General features: G+C 48.4%; 1 protein-coding gene across 3 annotated transcripts in view; it reads left to right on the top strand.

Annotated features, from left to right (window-relative positions):
* Slc4a5 (solute carrier family 4 member 5) overlaps positions 1 to 18547 on the top strand; it is an 80262-nt gene that overhangs the window by 43856 nt on the left and 17859 nt on the right. For all 3 annotated transcript variants that reach the window (XM_052174097.1, XM_052174098.1, XM_052174099.1), the window contains 8 exons: positions 887 to 1041; positions 1616 to 1804; positions 3729 to 3903; positions 4658 to 4791; positions 5664 to 5935; positions 9939 to 10000; positions 12379 to 12579; positions 17900 to 18013. In XM_052174097.1, the coding sequence (XP_052030057.1) occupies positions 887 to 1041; positions 1616 to 1804; positions 3729 to 3903; positions 4658 to 4791; positions 5664 to 5935; positions 9939 to 10000; positions 12379 to 12579; positions 17900 to 18013 (1302 nt within the window). The remainder of the gene's footprint in view (positions 1 to 886; positions 1042 to 1615; positions 1805 to 3728; positions 3904 to 4657; positions 4792 to 5663; positions 5936 to 9938; positions 10001 to 12378; positions 12580 to 17899; positions 18014 to 18547) is intronic.

Genomic DNA, 18547 nt, shown 5'->3' on the forward strand with positions numbered 1-18547 from the left:
TTGACTCTTGCTCAAAGAGTCAGTATAAAGCCACACAAAGCTTTGCAGAAGCAGTAGGGGGACTTGATTCAAATCAGAGACAGAACAGGTCAGGTACAATAAAGAGTGATTGTGGGTCACATGAGTGAGGGTACACAGGACCCTGATTATTGTTTGGGTTTTGTTTTTATGGTGTTCAAGAGAAGGGGCAGTGATAGTTTGGGTGGTTCTTTAAGTGACAGACTAAATTATATAATCATCTTTCTGTTGTGAGTGTCCCTTCCCATAACACATCTGATTTTGATCATAAGCATACCTAATTTTGTATAGGTTATTACACAAACCTAGCTCAAGACCTCCCTAGTTTCTTATCCAGACACAAGGAGAGCATCATTGAATAGAATCTATCTATGTTTGATGGTGGTGAAGGGGAGGAGACACTTCCAATGTTCAGAGTGGAGTGTGTACAGCTCAGTGTAGCTGGGGGCTCTAGGTTGCTAATAAAATTGCTAGGCGCCTGTGCAGAAAGGCATATGTGTGCATAGTACAGTAAGAAGGTTATCGGCTGCCAAATGCACGATTAGACGAGGTGAGTGCACAAAGCCCAAATCAAGAGGAGTCCCAGGTTGGTAAGCTGTTCCCGATGCTTGCTTGTCTCTAACTATCCTGGAGGCTTGGGCTTCAGATCTCAGGTGGCTACCTGCCCTTGGAACTGGCTCTTTCCTATTGGTCCCTATTTCCCTTGCTGTCCTCTGTCCTTAGCCACCCGGTGACACCAAGTGGGCATCCTGAGAAATGGCTAGAATTGGTTCCTTTAAAGATAGCTGTGATGTGCTCACTCCTGGTAGGGGAGAGCTGGGCCCTCTTTTCTCCTCTCTGATTTTTATCCTTCCCCACTCCTCGCCAGCTATTCAGCGATGTAGCTTATAAAGCTCGGAACCGAGAAGACCTGATCGCAGGAATCGATGAATTTCTAGATGAGGTCATTGTCCTTCCCCCTGGAGAGTGGGATCCAAACATCAGAATTGAGCCGCCCAAGAAAGTTCCCTCCGCTGACAAGAGGTGTGTGTTAGGGATAAGAGCAACAGAGGGGACTCCACGTGGACATTTTCTTCTCCTTGTAGCAAATCAAAAGCCGATACAGCCACTTACGAACAGCTCTAAAGTCAGGAGTGGGGGCGTGTGTAGGGGGAGGGATATTACTGAATCGTTTTCTGTCTTTGTGTGGTATGTGCACGTGTGTGTTCGTGCTTGAATATGTGTGGGTGCGTATGTAGAGGCCTGAAGGTGATACCAGGGGATTCTTCTTCTTCGCTGTGCACCTCATTCACTGAGGCAGAATCTCTCAATGAACCCAATGCGGCAGACAGATTTGACTAGTCTTGTTCTAGCTTGTTCTGGGGTTCCCCTGTGTTGGAATTCCTAGTGGCTGCCTATGGCTTCTGGGAATCCCAACTCTTGCCCTCTTGTTTGCGTGGCAAATTCTTTAACACCTGAACTCTCTCCCCACCGCCATCTTCATTTCCCCTAGGGTTTTGTTTTGTTTTGTTTTTTGAGGGGAAGGGGACAGTCCTGAGGGACTGGGCTCTTCGCGGCATTGAGAGCCCTGCTTGCCCCCATCTGCCTTCTCTTTCAGGAAATCTGTGTTCTCTCTGGCAGAGCCAGGCCAGATGAATGGCTCTGTGGGCGGAGGCGGAGCCTCGGCTGGAGGAGGTGGCAGTGGCGGAGGGGCTGGAGGCAGCGGGGCTGGCGGAGTGGGCAGTGGCGACGAAGCTAAGATGCCAGCTATGCACGAAATCGGGGAGGAGCTGATCTGGACTGGAAGGTGCCCGCTCCACACCTGTCAGAGAGCCTGCTGTCCTGAACCCTTTCTTCTTCCGCTCCCGTTAGCGATCCTCATGCTGCTGTGTGCAGCGCCCCCTAGGGACGGGGTCTAATCACTGCAGTCGTTCCGCACTTTAGTGACTTGTGGATCTTACCGAATTGTGTGGTGTGTGAGATGAGCAGAAGGATCCCACCCGTGAGGAAGGAACCGAACCATTTCTCTAGACATTCTTTAGTAATTGTATTTTATAGCTGCAGAAACATTGTTTCACAAGCAAGGTAGCGTAAAACTACCGAAATCCATTTTCACATGGGTGTGAGATCAGAAGGTTAAAATGGAGCTGTTACCAGGGAGCAGAGACATGGTGGATCCTACCTGTAATTCCCGGCACTGGGAAGAGTGAGGCAGGAGGATTGCTGCAAGTTCCAGGCCAGCTTGTATTATATAGCGTGAGGCCCTATCTCAGCCCTGCTCCTTAAATAGAGATGCCAGCAGTGCACCACTGTCTTTGAGCCTCTGGGAGCTTCCTTCCCCTCCAGGAACGACAACCAGGAGTCTCAGGGCACTCCTGAATTTGAATGTGACAAAAACCTGTTTTTGTCTATGAAGTCACATGGCCTTGCCCCTGTGTGGTATCTTTGGGTAGTATTGCCCCGTTTCTACTGGGGCTGGATCAAAGCATTCTTAACGACTTTATTGTAACTTAACTACATCCTCCCCACCCCACCCCTTTGTGTTCTCACCTAACCGAAACTGATTCTGAGCTTGCTATACAGCTAAGGATGACATTAAATTGATGACGCCCCTGCCCCTTCCTCTCCAGTGCTGAATTCACAGGCACTGCCATGCTTGTCTTAAAAACCAGGACTTCCTGATACTAGGCCAACACCCTACCAACAGCGCTTCATTCCCAACCCAAAGACTTCCTGAGTAAAATCATATTTACAAATATACCAGGAGTTGGAGATTTAATGTATCTTTTTTAAAAAAGCACAATCTTAAAATCTTAATGTTATTAAAAAGCTTCCTTTTTCTCTTCTTCTGGGGAACAAACAAAAAAAATTGTTCTGGTCCAAGTTCCCTGGCTGCTCCTGGAGTCACCCAGGTTGACCTAGGTTTAGGAAAAGTCCAGAGAAGGACAAGGCCGTGGGCAAACGAGACAGGTTGGGAATGAAGCTGTGTGCTGAGTTCTCGCTGTGCTAAGATTCTCTGACAAAAGCTACTGAAGGGAGAAAGCTTCAAAGTTTAGGTTACAGAGCCTCATGCTGGGCAAGTCAAAGCCACAGGAGCTGGAGGGAACTGGTCACATTGTATCCATAGCCTCTGCTGGAGGGAACTGGTCACATTGTATCCACAGCCCCTGCTGGAGGGAACTGGTCACATTGTATCCATAGCCCCTGCTGGAGGGAACTGATCACATTGTATCCACAGCCCCTAATGAAGGGAACTGGTCACATTGTATCTACAGCCAAGTCAAGAGAACATTAAGTACTGGCTCGTTCTCATCTCATTTTTTTTCCATTTTATTCAGTCCAAGATTCCCCCGCCCAGGGAGCAGCCTCACCACCCCCACCCCCAGTCAAGATGAGTCTTTTCAAACAATTCACAAAGTCAGGATAATCCCCAACAGGCATACACAGGGACCCATCTCCCAAATAATTGTAGATCCTGTGAAGCTGACAGTTACCACTAACCAACATGGCTTGGGTTGGGCAAGGACAGGAGGAGGAAGACCCCCGTAGTGGGATATTCCCATCAGAACTTCTTTCTCTACAAGAATCATGTCTGGTTCTCAGTGTTCTGGTAGAAAGAGTGTAACTCCATCTACCCCTGGTCCTCGCTCCAGACTCCTTAGGGCCCTGGAGGCAGCCCTGCCCCTCCTGGTATCTGTGGAGGAAAGATGTCTTCTGCCTGTCTCAAGCAGGTTCTTTGGAGGACTGCGTCTGGATGTCAAGAGGAAGTTGCCCTGGTTTCCAAGTGACTTCTATGATGGCTTCCACATCCAGGCCATCTCTGCTGTTCTGTTCATCTACCTCGGCTGTATCACCAACGCTATCACCTTTGGTGGGCTTCTGGGGGATGCCACCGACAATTATCAGGTGAGTGTGAGCTGGGTGCACAAGAGCAAATGCCAGTCAGATCTACAGTCAGCTGGTGAGAGTAAGGAGTTCAATTCCTAATCCCAACACCATGGTTGGGTCTATAGCTCCAAGTCTGGTCACCACTTAAGGTGACTGTTTATCCTTCCAATAAAATAGCAATTTTATGGGTGATGTAAACAGGCTGGACTTTGAGGGAAATCACCCACATTAATGTTTGCTACTTTCCCTGTTGGTATTTAATGAACTAGCATGTTAAGTTGGCTAATTATGACCTTTTTCCTACTTTTAAAAGTATTTTATTATGTACATGGGTGGTTTTGCTTGCATGTATGTCTGTGTACTGTGTACACTCAGCACCCCTGGAGGCTGGGAACCTGCACACTGCACAGCCTACGGGCAGCTCAACAGGCTGAAGACTGTCCTTTCCAGGTGGTTCAATTGCTCTGAGCCTTTTCCAGGCAGCTCAGTTTGTCTGAGACTATCTCTCGCAGGCCTTACAGTTTATATGCTTGGTGGGGGACTGACTGGTGTATCTGGTCAGCTTCAGGGACTTCCTGAAACTGTTACGTTGTTTATTTCCTGAGCTTAAGGAGCATCCCTATAGGATGGAAAGTTTCACCCCCTCTCCTCACATAAAGATGCCATGTCCTAATGAGCTTCCCTCCAAGTCAGAAGGTTTTCAATCTCAGAGGAAACTGCTGCACAACAGTCTCTTCTGCCTTCCTGAGCCTCCTGTTCCCTCACACAACAGGGAGTAATGGAGAGCTTCCTGGGCACTGCCATGGCCGGCAGCTTGTTCTGCCTCTTCTCGGGGCAGCCTCTCATCATCCTCAGCAGCACAGGACCTATCCTCATCTTTGAGAAGCTCCTCTTTGACTTCAGCAAGTAGGTACCGCGTGGCGGGCTCCATGCCTGTTCCAGCCTCTGAGGTACTCGGCCGAGCCAGGATGGAAGAATGGGCCCATGCTGGTGGGAGCTTGGGGGGTAGGAGGACGGAGGGGGGACCTGTGAGGAGGCCCCACAGGCTTGTTGAACTGTGGTGGTTGGATAGTTCTTTCTGAATCCCGTGAGCTGCCTGCCTTGAAGTCCTCTGAGAGCAAATTAGCACACAGGGAGCACACAGGGAGCACACAGGGAGCACACGGGGAGCACACGGGGAGCACACGGGGAGCGAGCCAAGCCACCCCATTCTCCCTGGAAAGTCTGTGTTGTGCAGGAAGAGCCTGGGCAGGAGCTCACAAGCCCACAGCTATCTCTCAGCGTCGCAGGCTCAGTCGCCTTATGGGTTTGGAATGGACCGTTCCCAAGGCTTCTCCAGCCCAGTCGTCTCAGATTATCTACTGAGCACTTCCTGACAGTGAGGCCCTTTCCTAGAATTCCCAAAGACCAGACACCCCAGAGCTGGGGAGCTGGCTCAGTTCAGCAAGGTGTTTGCCCTGTGAGCTTGAGGACCTGAGTTCAAGGCCCAGAACTCACCCGTATGTAAAATCAGGGTGATACATGCTTATAATCCTGGTGCTTGGGGGGTGGAGATGGGCAGATCCCTAGCCTACCTGGAGGATTCTGCACATACATACAAAATGCATACAAACCCACAAATACACGCACACGCACACACAGATTAGACAACGCAGCCCAGGAATTGTCCTTGTCCTGTCCATTAGCAGGCATCTGTGCTACCAAAGGGGGTATGAGGCATTCGGGGTGGGCCGAGGGAGCCAAGCCCAGAGGGTCCCTCACTTCCCTCCGCCATCCAGGGCCAATGACCTGGACTACATGGAGTTCCGCCTCTGGATCGGCCTTCACTCAGCCATCCAGTGCCTTGTCCTGGTGGCCACGGATGCCAGCTTCATCATCAAGTATATCACCCGCTTCACCGAAGAGGGCTTCTCCACCCTCATCAGCTTCATCTTCATCTATGACGCCATCAAAAAGATGATTGGTGCCTTCAAATACTATCCCATTAACACGGACTTCAAGCCTGACTCCATCACCACCTACACATGCGAGTGCGTCGCTCCTGACACAGGTGACCGGTAGTCCCTGAAGCGCACTGGGTCCCCAGCCGCCCTCCCACTCCTTCCACTGCAGCCCTCAGTGCAGGAGGGGAGCTCATTTGGACAGGTTCTATAGCCTGGTGCTCACTGTCCCAAGGGAGCGAATACTGGGTGTTTGTTTCTTTACTGAAACCCACACTAGCTCTGGAATTCACAGTGCTAATTGCAGGCCCTTGAAGCTAGTTTTTGGAAAGAATTTGAGAGGATGATAGTTCTAACCAAAACCACAATGTGATTGTGGGGGAGAAAAAGAACACCCCAGGTTGTAATCAGGAGGCTGCAGAGATGCTTCCGGAAGGAGCAAGGCACGAGTGTGGCTTCTGTGGAAGTTACACCTTGTCAGGGACACTGCCCAAGTTAAGTGTGAGCTCATAGCCCCTCCAGTGCCACTAATACATGACAGCTTGCCTTACCATACTGAGATGGTCACACATTTTATAAAGTGAGACTGCCCCAGTGGGCGAGACATCCCTACAGTCAGAGTGGAGGCCCGTTGGAAGCGGTGGGGAAGCTGGCACCATTCAATCTCCTGGGCGTGAGCGGTTCGGAGGCCTGCCATGTTGGGAGAGACCACATCTACCCTCTGTGGCCACAGAATGTGGAATGAGAACCAGGAGAACCTTCACGAAGCCAGATGCTGCTGAGTTTAGGGAGGACGTTGGAGTGGGGAACACATCGAGAGCTGCCAACCCCTCGGTTGGGTGCCAGTTGCTTGGGCTGCCGGGCATTCAGGTGCCAACGGTGTTTAAAGGACCCAGCACTGAGTGAGCTGGAGCAAACTGGCCAACAGGATAACAAATTCTCAGTGACATTCATGTGTGGCTTTCTGACAGATGACATCATCACAGGCAAAGTGAAGGCCTCCTCAGAGTTGGGTCTCCAGGCCTCCATCACAGCCATAACCACACCCCTAAGAGCTGTCAGCAGAATGAACCTGGAGGGCCAAGGGAATGCAGATCAGCGTGGGAAAGCTACCCACATACTTCTGAGCACTGACTGTTGTACTGGCCTGACAGAAAGCAAGCTGAGGTCCAGAGGCCACCAAGACCACACTAAACCTCAGTTTTCCTGTCAGATGAAAATCAGTGTTTATCAGAGATTCTTGCAAGGTTTTCACATAAGTAGGAAAATAAGCATATATTAGATTGTTCAATCCCTTAGCTTAATGATGGTGGTGGTGGTGGTGGTGATGATAATAGGATTGATTGTGCCAAATGTACTGGCAGATACTCCCAGTCCCAGCATTTGAGAAACAGAGGAAAGTGAATCTTTTTGAATTCAAGGCCAGTTGGGTCTATAGTGAATTTCAGACCAGCCAAGGCTCCGTCCTAAGACCTTGCCTTAAAAATATTGAACTTTCCTGAGCCATGGAGGCACACCCCTTAAGTCCCAGCAGTCAGGAGGCAGAGGCAAGCAGATCTCTGTGAGTTTGAGGCTAGTCTGGTCTACAGAGTGAATTTGCAAGTGTGGGGTCCTGCTTTGGCCATGAGGTTGATCGGATGTCATTCCCACAAAGGGGTCACGTTCCACTCGTGGCACTGATTTTTGTAAAGAAGTCCAGGCTTAACTTTTCTCTCTTCTTTTTATCTAACATTAGCTTTGAGTTGAACACTTAGAGGTGAAACTTACCCTTTGTCCAGGTCCTGCCTAGGTCTCTAAGGAGGTCTCACTACAGGCGCTTGTGAGTCTTTTTGAGGGTGAATCTTGCCTCAGATGAAGCTTACTTTTACTACATCTGCTTCTCAGACTCCCAGTCCACGCACCAGGCCCAACCCTGCCACAGACCTGCTTCTAGAAACATACCTCCTTGTTGCTATTTAGAAAGAGCCCAGTGGGGTCCTAGAGGAGCTTTGCTCTGTAACCATCTGTTCACCTAAGGGTGCCCTACAGACAGGTGCCGTAGGAGCCTATGCAGTGAGCTTCAAATGGCAAAATGAAGCTGCCCGCTCCGCGCTGCCCCGCTCCGCGCTGCCCCGCTCCGCGCTGCTCCGCTCCGCGCTGCCCCACTCTGCCCCGCTCTGCGCTGCTTCCCACAGCTCTTGCCCGAAGCCTGATTCTCTCGAGTCATTTTCATGGCTCTTAGAGCGTGATCCCAAGCCTGGCAGCACCTGCACCAACTGGGAACTAATCAGAATATAGGATCGTGGCTCCAGACCTGAGGAATCTAGAAACTCAGGGTTCGACTACAACCCACTGGGTACACACAAGCCTTTCACGGGCTTCTGTTGCCTTCCCTCCCTGAGTTTGACAAATTTTGCTTTACTGAGTTGTGATTAGCTACTGACCCCAGCAAGATTTCTCCACAGAGAATAAATGTGCTGGTGTCAATCCTGGTTCTCTTCCCTGACCTGAGCCACCTTCTGACCTCCTGCTCCTCTTCCCTGACTTGGCTGCACAGCACAGTCCGATGGTAACGCCCCGTCCTTCACTCACACTCTTTCCCATTCAAGCTTGCTGGGACCCTCTCCTTTTCTATTTAAGTTTGTTTCCATGGTAACTGATTTGTATTCTGTTTATGGATGCTGCAAATGCTGATTTGGCTGCTCCCAACTTTAAGTGAGTACCACTCTGCGTATATTAGAATTGTATAATATTTGATACCTGGACCCCTTCTGGACTTTTCCATACTGTATTTCTTCCATCTCCTTTAGGGTTTCAGTTCTTGCTACAAAAGAATTGATAAACCTAAGTGGAAGATATCAAGATGACTGGCCTGAAAACACTGGGTGCTGGGGTGCTCTTGAGTGGTGGAGAGGGTAGCCCCTCAAAGTTTCTTGCCTGGCTTATCTGTCCATAATGCTGATCGGGCATTATGTTTTCTTGTGAGGAGAAGCAATAGATTCCCCAACTTCTCATATGTGAGGCTTTCTTCAGGATGATTTTGGGGATGCAATGCCTTTGGGACTGCTCTACCCTGGGTCAACACTGATCCATTTGGCTCAGAATTGATTAACGTCTATGATCCTAATCTAGTCTCATGGACAACTTCCTAGAGGTTGGGCGAAGACCCGGGATTAGGTTCTTTTTGTCTATCCAAAGGCAGACAGTCAGGAGGAGCAAATGGGGCTTCTACAACACTTCAGACTATAGAACCAGCCCCCAAACCTGCCACAGAGGAGCTACTTGGAGGAGGAGGAAGAGGAAGAGGAGGAGGAAGAGGAGGAGGAGGAGGAGAAGGAGGAGGAAGAGCCAGTCTTCCCCACCCATGCAGTCCAGAGCAGGATAGGCAAGCGGTGCTCCTCCAAAGCTGGGATTCTGATGAAGGACCATATTGCCCAGGGAGCCTGGTCCTGTGTTTAGATTCTCCAGTTACGTTTAGGGACGCTGAGGTCAGGGAAGGGGGTTGCTTAGCAAGGGACACAGAATGAACAGCTCTCAGCAAGCAGCTCTTTTGGGCCTCTGATTCTCTTTCAGACGGAGGAGGTAGGAGAGAAGGGTTCATAGATGAAACCTGGACAGAGATGGGAGGCTTCAAGTCTCACTATCAGCAGCCTGGGATGGGGTCATGGCTCTAAGCATAAACTCTGAGACCTTAGGTTACCTCAGTTACTTCAATCTGTAAAATGGGGATGCATCATGGAGATTTTAGGAACTGAACGAATGAATATTTTGTCAGGGTTTGGCATAATACGTGACATGAAATTAGCTCTTTTGTATGCTTCTAAAAGTTTGACAGCATAAAACTGTGACCAGCACCTAGCCGGGACTCACAGTACGCACTCCTCACTGCCTCAGTGCCAGGTCGCTCATTAGAGTTGTTAGAAGTAGCTGTTGGTCCTCAGGATGAGGTCTTCTGTGCTGACCCAACTGCTCCGTGTGAGTTGTGTCCAACACCCTCCCTTATAGGAGCAGAGTGGGAAGGTGAAGGCCATAGGAGAGATTAGAGGGGGCCAGGAAACGGTGGGGGGGCTTAGAGGCTGCAGACTGGGTGTCTGGAAACCACTGATCCCACCCCACCTTCTGTGTCTTTTCTAGTAAATACAACCACCACCATCAATGCCTCAGCCCCACTGGCACCAAACACCAACTCGTCTCTGGTAAGCCCTTTCCTACCAGGGTGGACGGACGGTCCACATGCTTTTGTTTAGAGTGGGGAGTCAGGAAGGGGGAGGTCAGTTCCAGGAGCACATGGGTTCTGAGAATGATGGATGCTTTTAAATCTGTAACCGGACGCATCCTGTTCCACAGCATCTTCAGTGTGTGACTTCTCCATGCAGAACACTAACATGTGCACACCCAGGGTAGGCGCAGTAATAAACACAGGCGCACACATACACAGGTCTTGGTTAGTTTCTGCCAGGGAACCCCCAGTTCCTACCCAACAATGCACTCCTGGCACCCAGAGTTGATCAGCCTCCCCTGCCCAATGAATTTGACCAGCTCCCCTTTAGCTTATTAGCCTCCAGGGACGCTAGCTGCCTTGCCTTCCTGAGCCATAGGAAGTAAGTGTTGGCTGTAGGCCTCTCCCAGCCTAAGTAGATGGAAGGATACAAAATTATAATCCAGGCAAAGGGCAGCGTGTAGGCTTTGGGGCAGCTTTGTAAGACGTGAGTGACCCTAAGGTTGCCTAAGTTTCCTTGCACAGGCGTCCAATGGCTCAGTCTATATCTATCTCAACTGACTATTACCCAAAAATCTTTAACTATGGGACTTTGAGAAGAGCAGACAGAGGGCTACGCGCTGGAAGCTGGCTTCTCATGGACCAGCTGATGTGCTTTGGTCTGTCTTTACATTGGCTTTTCAGTCCTTAATGATATGTAGCAGAGTGGCCCCAAGTTTCCAAGAGTGTGAGGACAGAAGGTGTGAGGCTTCTTGTAGTGGCTCCAAGTAACCTTTCCCCACCCCAGCCCTACATTCCTTTCCATTCAGTGTGATAAAGCACCCTGGCAAAGGAGAGCAGCTTTAAGGGAGAGTGGGGTTATTCAGCTCACAATCCCAGGCTACAGTCCATTACTGCAAGGAAGGCAAGGCTACAGGAACTTGAAGCAGTGAATCATGTCCAGGCAAGAATGAAGGGAGAATGAATGCACGCGTGTTCAACTGGCTAGCTGGCTTTCTCCACTCCCACACAGTCCAGGAGGCACTGCCTAGGGAATGGTACCACCTATAGTGGACCGGGTCTTCCCACATCAGTTAATACAGTCAAGGCAATCCTCTACAGACAAAGCCAACCCGATGTATACAATTCCTCCCAGGTGATTCTAGATTGAATCAAGTTGGCAGTTTAAACTAACAACCATATTCCTCCCATGCACAACTAGCCCACTCTCAGAGGAGTAGGAAAACAAATTTCTGTGTTGAAGGCAGATGTATCAGTGGTACATTATAAAGGAGCATAAACATAGGGAGGCATGGGTCACTGGGTCACTGGGTCAGTAACCTAAAAGAATCCAGTTACTTGCAAGCATCTGCTTACTTCACTAAGTAGCTATTTATAAACATAGGCAAACTGACTTTTAAAAGTATATATTTGGTACTGGAGAGATGACTCAGCAATTAGGAGCATAGGGCTGTTCTTTCAAAGGACCAGAGTTCAGTTCCCAGGATCCATAGCAGGAGACTCACAACAGCTCCATGGGGATCTGGTGCCATCTTCTGGCCTCTTTAGGTACCCACATACACAGAACAGACGTTACACACACTGATACATAATTAAAATAGTCAAAGTATGAGTTAAATTTTATCGTAAATTATTCTTCTTTACTTTCTCCTTTTATTACCCTTGGAAATATATAAATGCAGTCATCCTTTGATATGCACAAAGGAGTCCAATGTCCTCTAGGATTAAACCCACGGATGCTCAAATCTTTTTTTTTTACAAAATGTTGCATTTGAACTAACCTATTATCATTCTCCTATATTTAAATTATCTTATTATTTACAATGCAGAATACGCTCTATGTGATGTGTAAATGACTGCTATAGAATGTTATTTCAGGAATAATAATGGGAGGAGTCTACATGTTTAACACAGTGCAATTAATTTTTTTTTTTATCCACAACTGCTTAAATTCACACACATTAAGCCCACAGCCTGAATTTGAGGCACCAAGAGTTGAAATGGCCCAAGAAGAAACTAATGAGGGTGTGACATGGGGAAAGGAACAGACACACTAAGTGTCTCTGGGAAGGCTAGGGATAGGAGACAGACCTGCTGAGGAAGAAGCATCTCCCTCCTGCCTGCAAAGCCACAGATCCCAGAACATGCTGGAGAAACTCTTGTCAGTCCCTAAGATTTCCAGGGAGCTGCCTGCTTCTGATTCTCCGGACAGCCTGTCCCCAAGAACATCTGTTATTGGGCAAGAGGACTAGGGACTCTTGGAGGTTTAGTAGGTGGTGTGATTACCACAGAGAGAAGGACACACGGCCTAGTAGGAGGGTCCTGACCCCTTTTCTTTTGTGCTTGGTCTCCAAGTACACCCCCCTTAACCTCACAGCGCTGGACTGGTCCCTGCTGAGCAAGAAGGAATGTCTGAGCTACGGCGGGCGCCTGCTTGGGAGCTCCTGCCAGTTCGTCCCAGACCTGGCACTCATGTCCTTCATCCTTTTCTTTGGGACTTACTCCATGACCTTGACTCTGAAGAAATTCAAATCCAGCCGCTATTTTCCCACCAAGGTAAGTAAGTATCTCCTGTCGGTAGTCAGGATTTACAAACAGAGCGATCTTGAGACAGGCCCAGCACAGTGAGATGGCTCTGCAGGCCAAGGGGCTCGCTGCCAAGGCTGCAGACCTGAATTATAGCCCCAAGACCCGCATGGAGAAAATAGAGAGGCTGTTCCCACATTTATTCTGTACCTGTACATGACTTCTTGTTTCTAAACTCCTGAGTTCCTAAAGTGTTTTGTTCGCCTGGTGACTGATGACATAAAAATCCTTGTGTATTTATTGGCCACACAGCCAAACTGGCTTTATTCTTGGAAATGTTCCTTTCAATCTATCACGTTTTCTATTTGATTTCTGTATGATATGTACTCTCTTTTTTTTTTGTTTGTTTGTTTGATCTGAGTTGTAAATATCTGCTTCCATTTTATTAAGTGGTTTTTCTATTTTTCTTTTAAAATTTGCTGTTACATTTTATTTACTTTTGTGTGTGCATAGGTGTAGCATGTTCATGTATGACATCAGAGGACAACTCGTAGGGATCAGCTCTCTCCTTTCACAATGTGGGGCACTGGGGATCGAACTCGGGTCTTCAGGCTTGCCTGCTAAGCCTTCTTGCCAGGCCCCTTTTAGCTTTCCTTACTGTTTCTTTCTTTCTTTCTTTTTTTTTTTTTTTTTTTTTTTTTGGTTTTTTCGAGACAGGGTTTCTCTGTGTAACCCTGGCTGTCCTGGAACTCACTCTGTAGTCCAGGTTGGCCTCGAACTCAGAAATCCGCCTGCCTCTGCCTCCCAAGTGCTGGGATTGCAGGCGTGCGCCACCAGGCCCGGCTCCTTACTGTTTCTTATTCACATGTTTTATTTCATGCGTATGAATGAGCTGCCTGTATGTACGTGTGCTCATCACATGCATGGAGAGAAAGAAGCTAGAAAGGGGCACCAGACCCGCCGGACCTGGAGTTGCCAATGGCTGGGAGCCACTGTGTGGATGCTAGGATCATGCCTCTGCAGGAGGTGACTCTCCAGCCATCTCTCCAGCTGTCTCTCCAGCCTACTCTTTGGCTTTTCCAGTGGGATCCGTTGACTACAGAATTCCCCATTTTACTGTAGTCAAACAGGACAGAATTTCACATGCAAACAATACAGCAACCTCCTCTGCTGCACTCTGAAAGCCTGCTGGTTTGCCTTTCCCGTTTGCTCTGCAATCCATCGTAAGCGATTCTGATGTGCCACGGGAGATAGTAGCTCTTTGTGGTTTTGTATAAATACCCATTGTCCCAGTTTGTTGTTGTTACTCTGAAGACCATTGCTTTCTCTACTGTCTTGCAAAGCATCTTTTGCCGTGTCTCACATGCTCCCACAGGACAGTGTCCCTTCTGGTTTTTTTTTTTTAAATTCCATTTCACTGGCTTATTTATCTGCCAGTGCCATGGCCTTCAATTCTGCACTTTCTGATAACTATTTCCATCTTACACACCAAGTTCTTCCTTGTCATTTTACAATAGCATTATTGTTGCCTTCACACTTCCAGCCAAAGTTTAGTTTAATTTCATCAAAGTTAGGAACCAGTAAGGTAGGTAGCTTAGCAGGTAAAAGTGCTTGCCACCAAGACAAGGTTCCACTTTTAGGACCCACAGGGTGCAAGGAGAGCTCTCTCCACAAGCTGTCCTCCAGCCTCCACACACGTGAGCTGTGGCATGTGCATGCGTGCGTGCGTACATACACACACATACACACGAACATACACACAGACACACATACACACAGACACACAGACACATGCACACACACATACACACACATACACATACTCACACGCACACATACACATACATACACACACACACACATATACACAGACTCACAGACACATGCACACATACATACAAACATATACACATACACACATACACACACAGGTACACAGACACATGCACACACATATATACACACATGCACACACATACACATACACACACATGCATGTGCACGTATATACACACATACACACACGCACACACACATACACACAGACACATGCACACACACATACACACATACACACACACACACACACACACACGCACATACACATATACACACAGACACACATACACATACACATACACACACACACACACACACACACACACACACGCACGCACGCACACATGCACACATACACACACATTTTTGTTGTTGCTGTTTTAAGAAAAAGACAAGACTGATCTGTTGTGTCCTGGAGAAGCACAAGGCCGCGAGGGCAGAGCAGAACACCAGGTAGTGGAGGGAAAGTGCTGGTCAGGAGCCAACCAAGTGGTACAGGATGCTCTGCTCCCTGAGATGAAGCTAACGATGATGACATCTTCTGACCATCATGTTCACATGTGCACACCCAAGTGTACACTCCAAAGAAATCTCACATGTAGACAAAATTGCAAGAGGAGCATTTGATTCTAAGAGAAAAAATGGAAGTAACCAGCTTTGTTTGTTTGTTTGTTTTTTCTGAAACAGGGTCTTATATAGCCTAGGGTCTCTCTAGCCTCAGACTCACAGCAATTCTCCTGCATCAGATTTCCAAAGTAGGAGACCACACTGGCCAATCTGAATCAATTTGCAGTACAACAAATAACTAAGCAGAGTCTGGAGCGACGGCGCAGTGTTCAGAGAACCATCAGAGCACTAGCTGCTCTTTCTGAGAACCTGGGCTGGCCTCTCAGCACCCACACGGTGGCTCATAACTCCAGGGTAGCTTCAGCTCCAGGGAATCCAGCACCCCTGTACGGCCCCCTTGGGCGCCAGGAACACAAGAAGTACTCATACACATGAAGGCAAAACACCCATGCACATAACATAAAAATTTTTAAATAAGTTAATACAAAAAATAATGGAACCATTAAGTTAAAATTAATATACACAGACCACAGCTATCTCTGTCTACCAGGGGAAAAGTCGTAAACATGATGTTGAGCAAGTAAAGCATGTGTCAGATTACCAACAACATGCTACGTTTTAGGTAACAATTGTAACACAGAACAATACAATACTTTGTTAGAACAGATAAATTTGCAGTAGTTTTCTATAGAGAGCAAAGTCAGGGAAAGATATCAACAAGAGGGATCTCCTCTCCCCCTCCCTCTCTTCTCTCTCTCTCTTTCTCTCTCCCCCCCCCCCCCACGGCAGGTTTCTCTATGTAGCCCAGGCAGGTTTCTCTATGTAGCCCTGGCTGTCCTGGAACTCACCATGTGACCAGCCTGTACTTGAACTCACAGAGATCCACCTGCTTCTGCCTCCTGAGTGCTGGGATTAAAACTGTGTGCCATCACTCCCAGGAGAATTTTTATTTCTTAAGGCAGAAGAAAGTACATTTTAAGATATTATACCCATCTTTGTATTAGGTTAGACCATGTGAAATCACGTATATTTGGTAAAATGTCAAATTTATATATATATATATATATATTAATGTATTCACCATTTCTCTCTTTAGACAGAAGAGGGAATCAGACCCCATTGCAGATGGTTGTAAGCCACCATGTGGTTGCTGGGAATTGAACTTAGGACCTCTGGAAGAACAATCAGTGTTCTTAACCACTAAGCCCAAATTCATATTGTTTAACTTTATAATTCTTGGATTTGGATGCTGAGAAGATTATAAAAAAAACTAGGTATATGCCTGCCCTATATCTTAATTGTGCTGTGACCAATATTTATGTATTTAACCTTTTAGAACTGAAATGGAATGGGGCATTGTGGCACACAACTTTAATCCTGGTACTTAGGAGGCAGTGGCAGATAGATCTATGTGAGTTTCAGGACAGCCTAGTCTACATATGAGTTCTAGAATAGCCAGAATTATGTAGATAATATCTTTATGTATATAATATATTATATATGTCATATGTAATATGTATGTATGTATGTATATATGTATGTATGTAAGAGATTGTTAAATCTTGTATTACTCTTATGAGGATGTGAGTTCAATTCCCAGTACACACATCTGGCAGCTCACCACTGCCTGTAACTCTGACCCTGCCCTGGCCTCTGTTAGCACTGCACTCACATGTACAAGTCCACCTGCCCCAGGTACACACATAATTAAAAATTAAAATTAATATTTTTATAAGAAGAATCCGTTCGACACTAGAGATCCAAGTGGGGGTGTCAGAGGAGAAAGGGGCACAGAGAGGAGAGAGGAGGTTCCAGGGTAGGGCAGCAATGCTGCCTGCTGTGATGGTAAATAAATACAAACAGCAGAAGCAGGTCCTGGAAGGAATTAAGAAATAACTCCCAGGATTTGGACTGAGGGAGGGGCAGGGAGGATGGCGTAAGTAAACCTAAGCCCTCATTCATAGTAATGCAGCCGCAGAGGCCAGCTAACCCAGCGCCCTGCTGCCTGCCTTCTGGCTCGCCTCCACCAATGGTGAACGAGAGAGGGGTGCGGGAGCAGTCAGGGACCCAGAGAGCCCAGTGTCGGCCCTCTGCTCGGTGCTCTGCCATCCTCCTGGAGCCTGGGATGATTGTGTGTTCCTCTTGATCCTGTGTGCTCTCCTAGAGGGACTTGAAATGCTCATTTGCCTAGTATCAGGGTTGTGTTCCTTCAGGGGCCCTGGGCAGGTGGGAGGTGGTTTAACTCAGAGTAATGAACAGCTAAGCCGAGGTCAGCAATGTCACTGTACCCCACTGACTCCACCCAGAGAACAGGTGTTGCTCCATCCTGACCCCAACCACCTTCTCTGGAAAGACATAAAAAGATGGCTAGTGGATAGCCGGGCAGGGGCGGAGGGAAGACACTGGTCCCAAAAGGGCAGGGGTGAGGTGGGGGAGTGTTTTCCAGATTCTGATGTAGAACAGAACAGCCTTTGGAACGCAGAGAGCAGAGACTCTTAGCGGACCGAAGATCTGAGAGTAGTTAAGGTCCCCATAAAATAGAGAGGATCCCTTTGAGCCCAGGTGGGGTACAACTGTTTGCCAGCTGGACTTCAGAGGAGCTGAGATTCTTCGGAGTTCAAGTCGCCCACCTGCTGGGTGGCCAGGTTTAGCCGTGTTAGCCGTGTTTACTAGAGCGTGTCTTCAGCGAGTGCTGCCGCTGGTGGGCGAAGGATCCCAAGTTCTCTAATCTGCCATCTTTTAGTTGTGCCACAAGGTGGGTGCTACCATTACCTACATGTTGCAGAAGAGGAAACTGAGGCTTGGAGAGATGGTAGACCTACTCGAGGTCCAGGGTGTGAGTGAGCCCAGACCTGCTGTCTTCCCATCCCACCCCCTAACCGTTGTCTTCACTGCCTTCTGGGAAGCCAGCAGCCCTGCTCACCCCCCGACGCCCTCTCCACAGGTCCGGACCTTGGTGGCTGACTTCTCCATAGTCTTCTCCATCCTGCTCTTCTGTGGAATCGATGCCTGTTTTGGCCTGCAAACCCCCAAGCTGCACGTGCCTAATGTCATCAAGGTTTGCCCCTTGCCCTGCCCTGGGCTGTCATGTCCCTCTGCCTCCTTCCTGCCAACTTTTCCCTCATACTCATCACACTTCCTCTCAGCCAGGGACTCTGGGTACTCTGGCCCTGTCTGTTCTGCCCACAGGTGGTCATTTGAGCGGTGGGTGGGGGGCGTGTGCACCTTGATCTATGGCTCTGCGCCTTCAGAGTGGGAAAGGTTCTGGAACCTTCTCTCAAGTCCAGCTGAAGCCTCTGGGTTCTATGAGAGGCTTTCTAATTCCCTGACCTACAAACTCAGCCAACTGAGAGCCATTTGAGGTGACCCCTTAGGATGGTCGTCCCCAGAGTGTAGCGCCATACAAGTGTCATATTGTTCTGGGAGGGCATCCTCATGGCCCTGTGCTCCTTCAATGGGCTCCGCTGGTATGTGGCTGCCACGGTCATCTCCATCACACAAACAGACAGCCTTAGGATGGAGAGGGAGCCCAGTGCCCTGGGGAGCAGGTAGGAGGGAGCTTGAAAATGCAGATTCTCTGCCAGGTGTGGTG

Source organism: Apodemus sylvaticus, chromosome 2 (genome assembly GCF_947179515.1).
Source record: "Apodemus sylvaticus chromosome 2, mApoSyl1.1, whole genome shotgun sequence".
NCBI lineage: Eukaryota > Metazoa > Chordata > Mammalia > Rodentia > Muridae > Apodemus > Apodemus sylvaticus.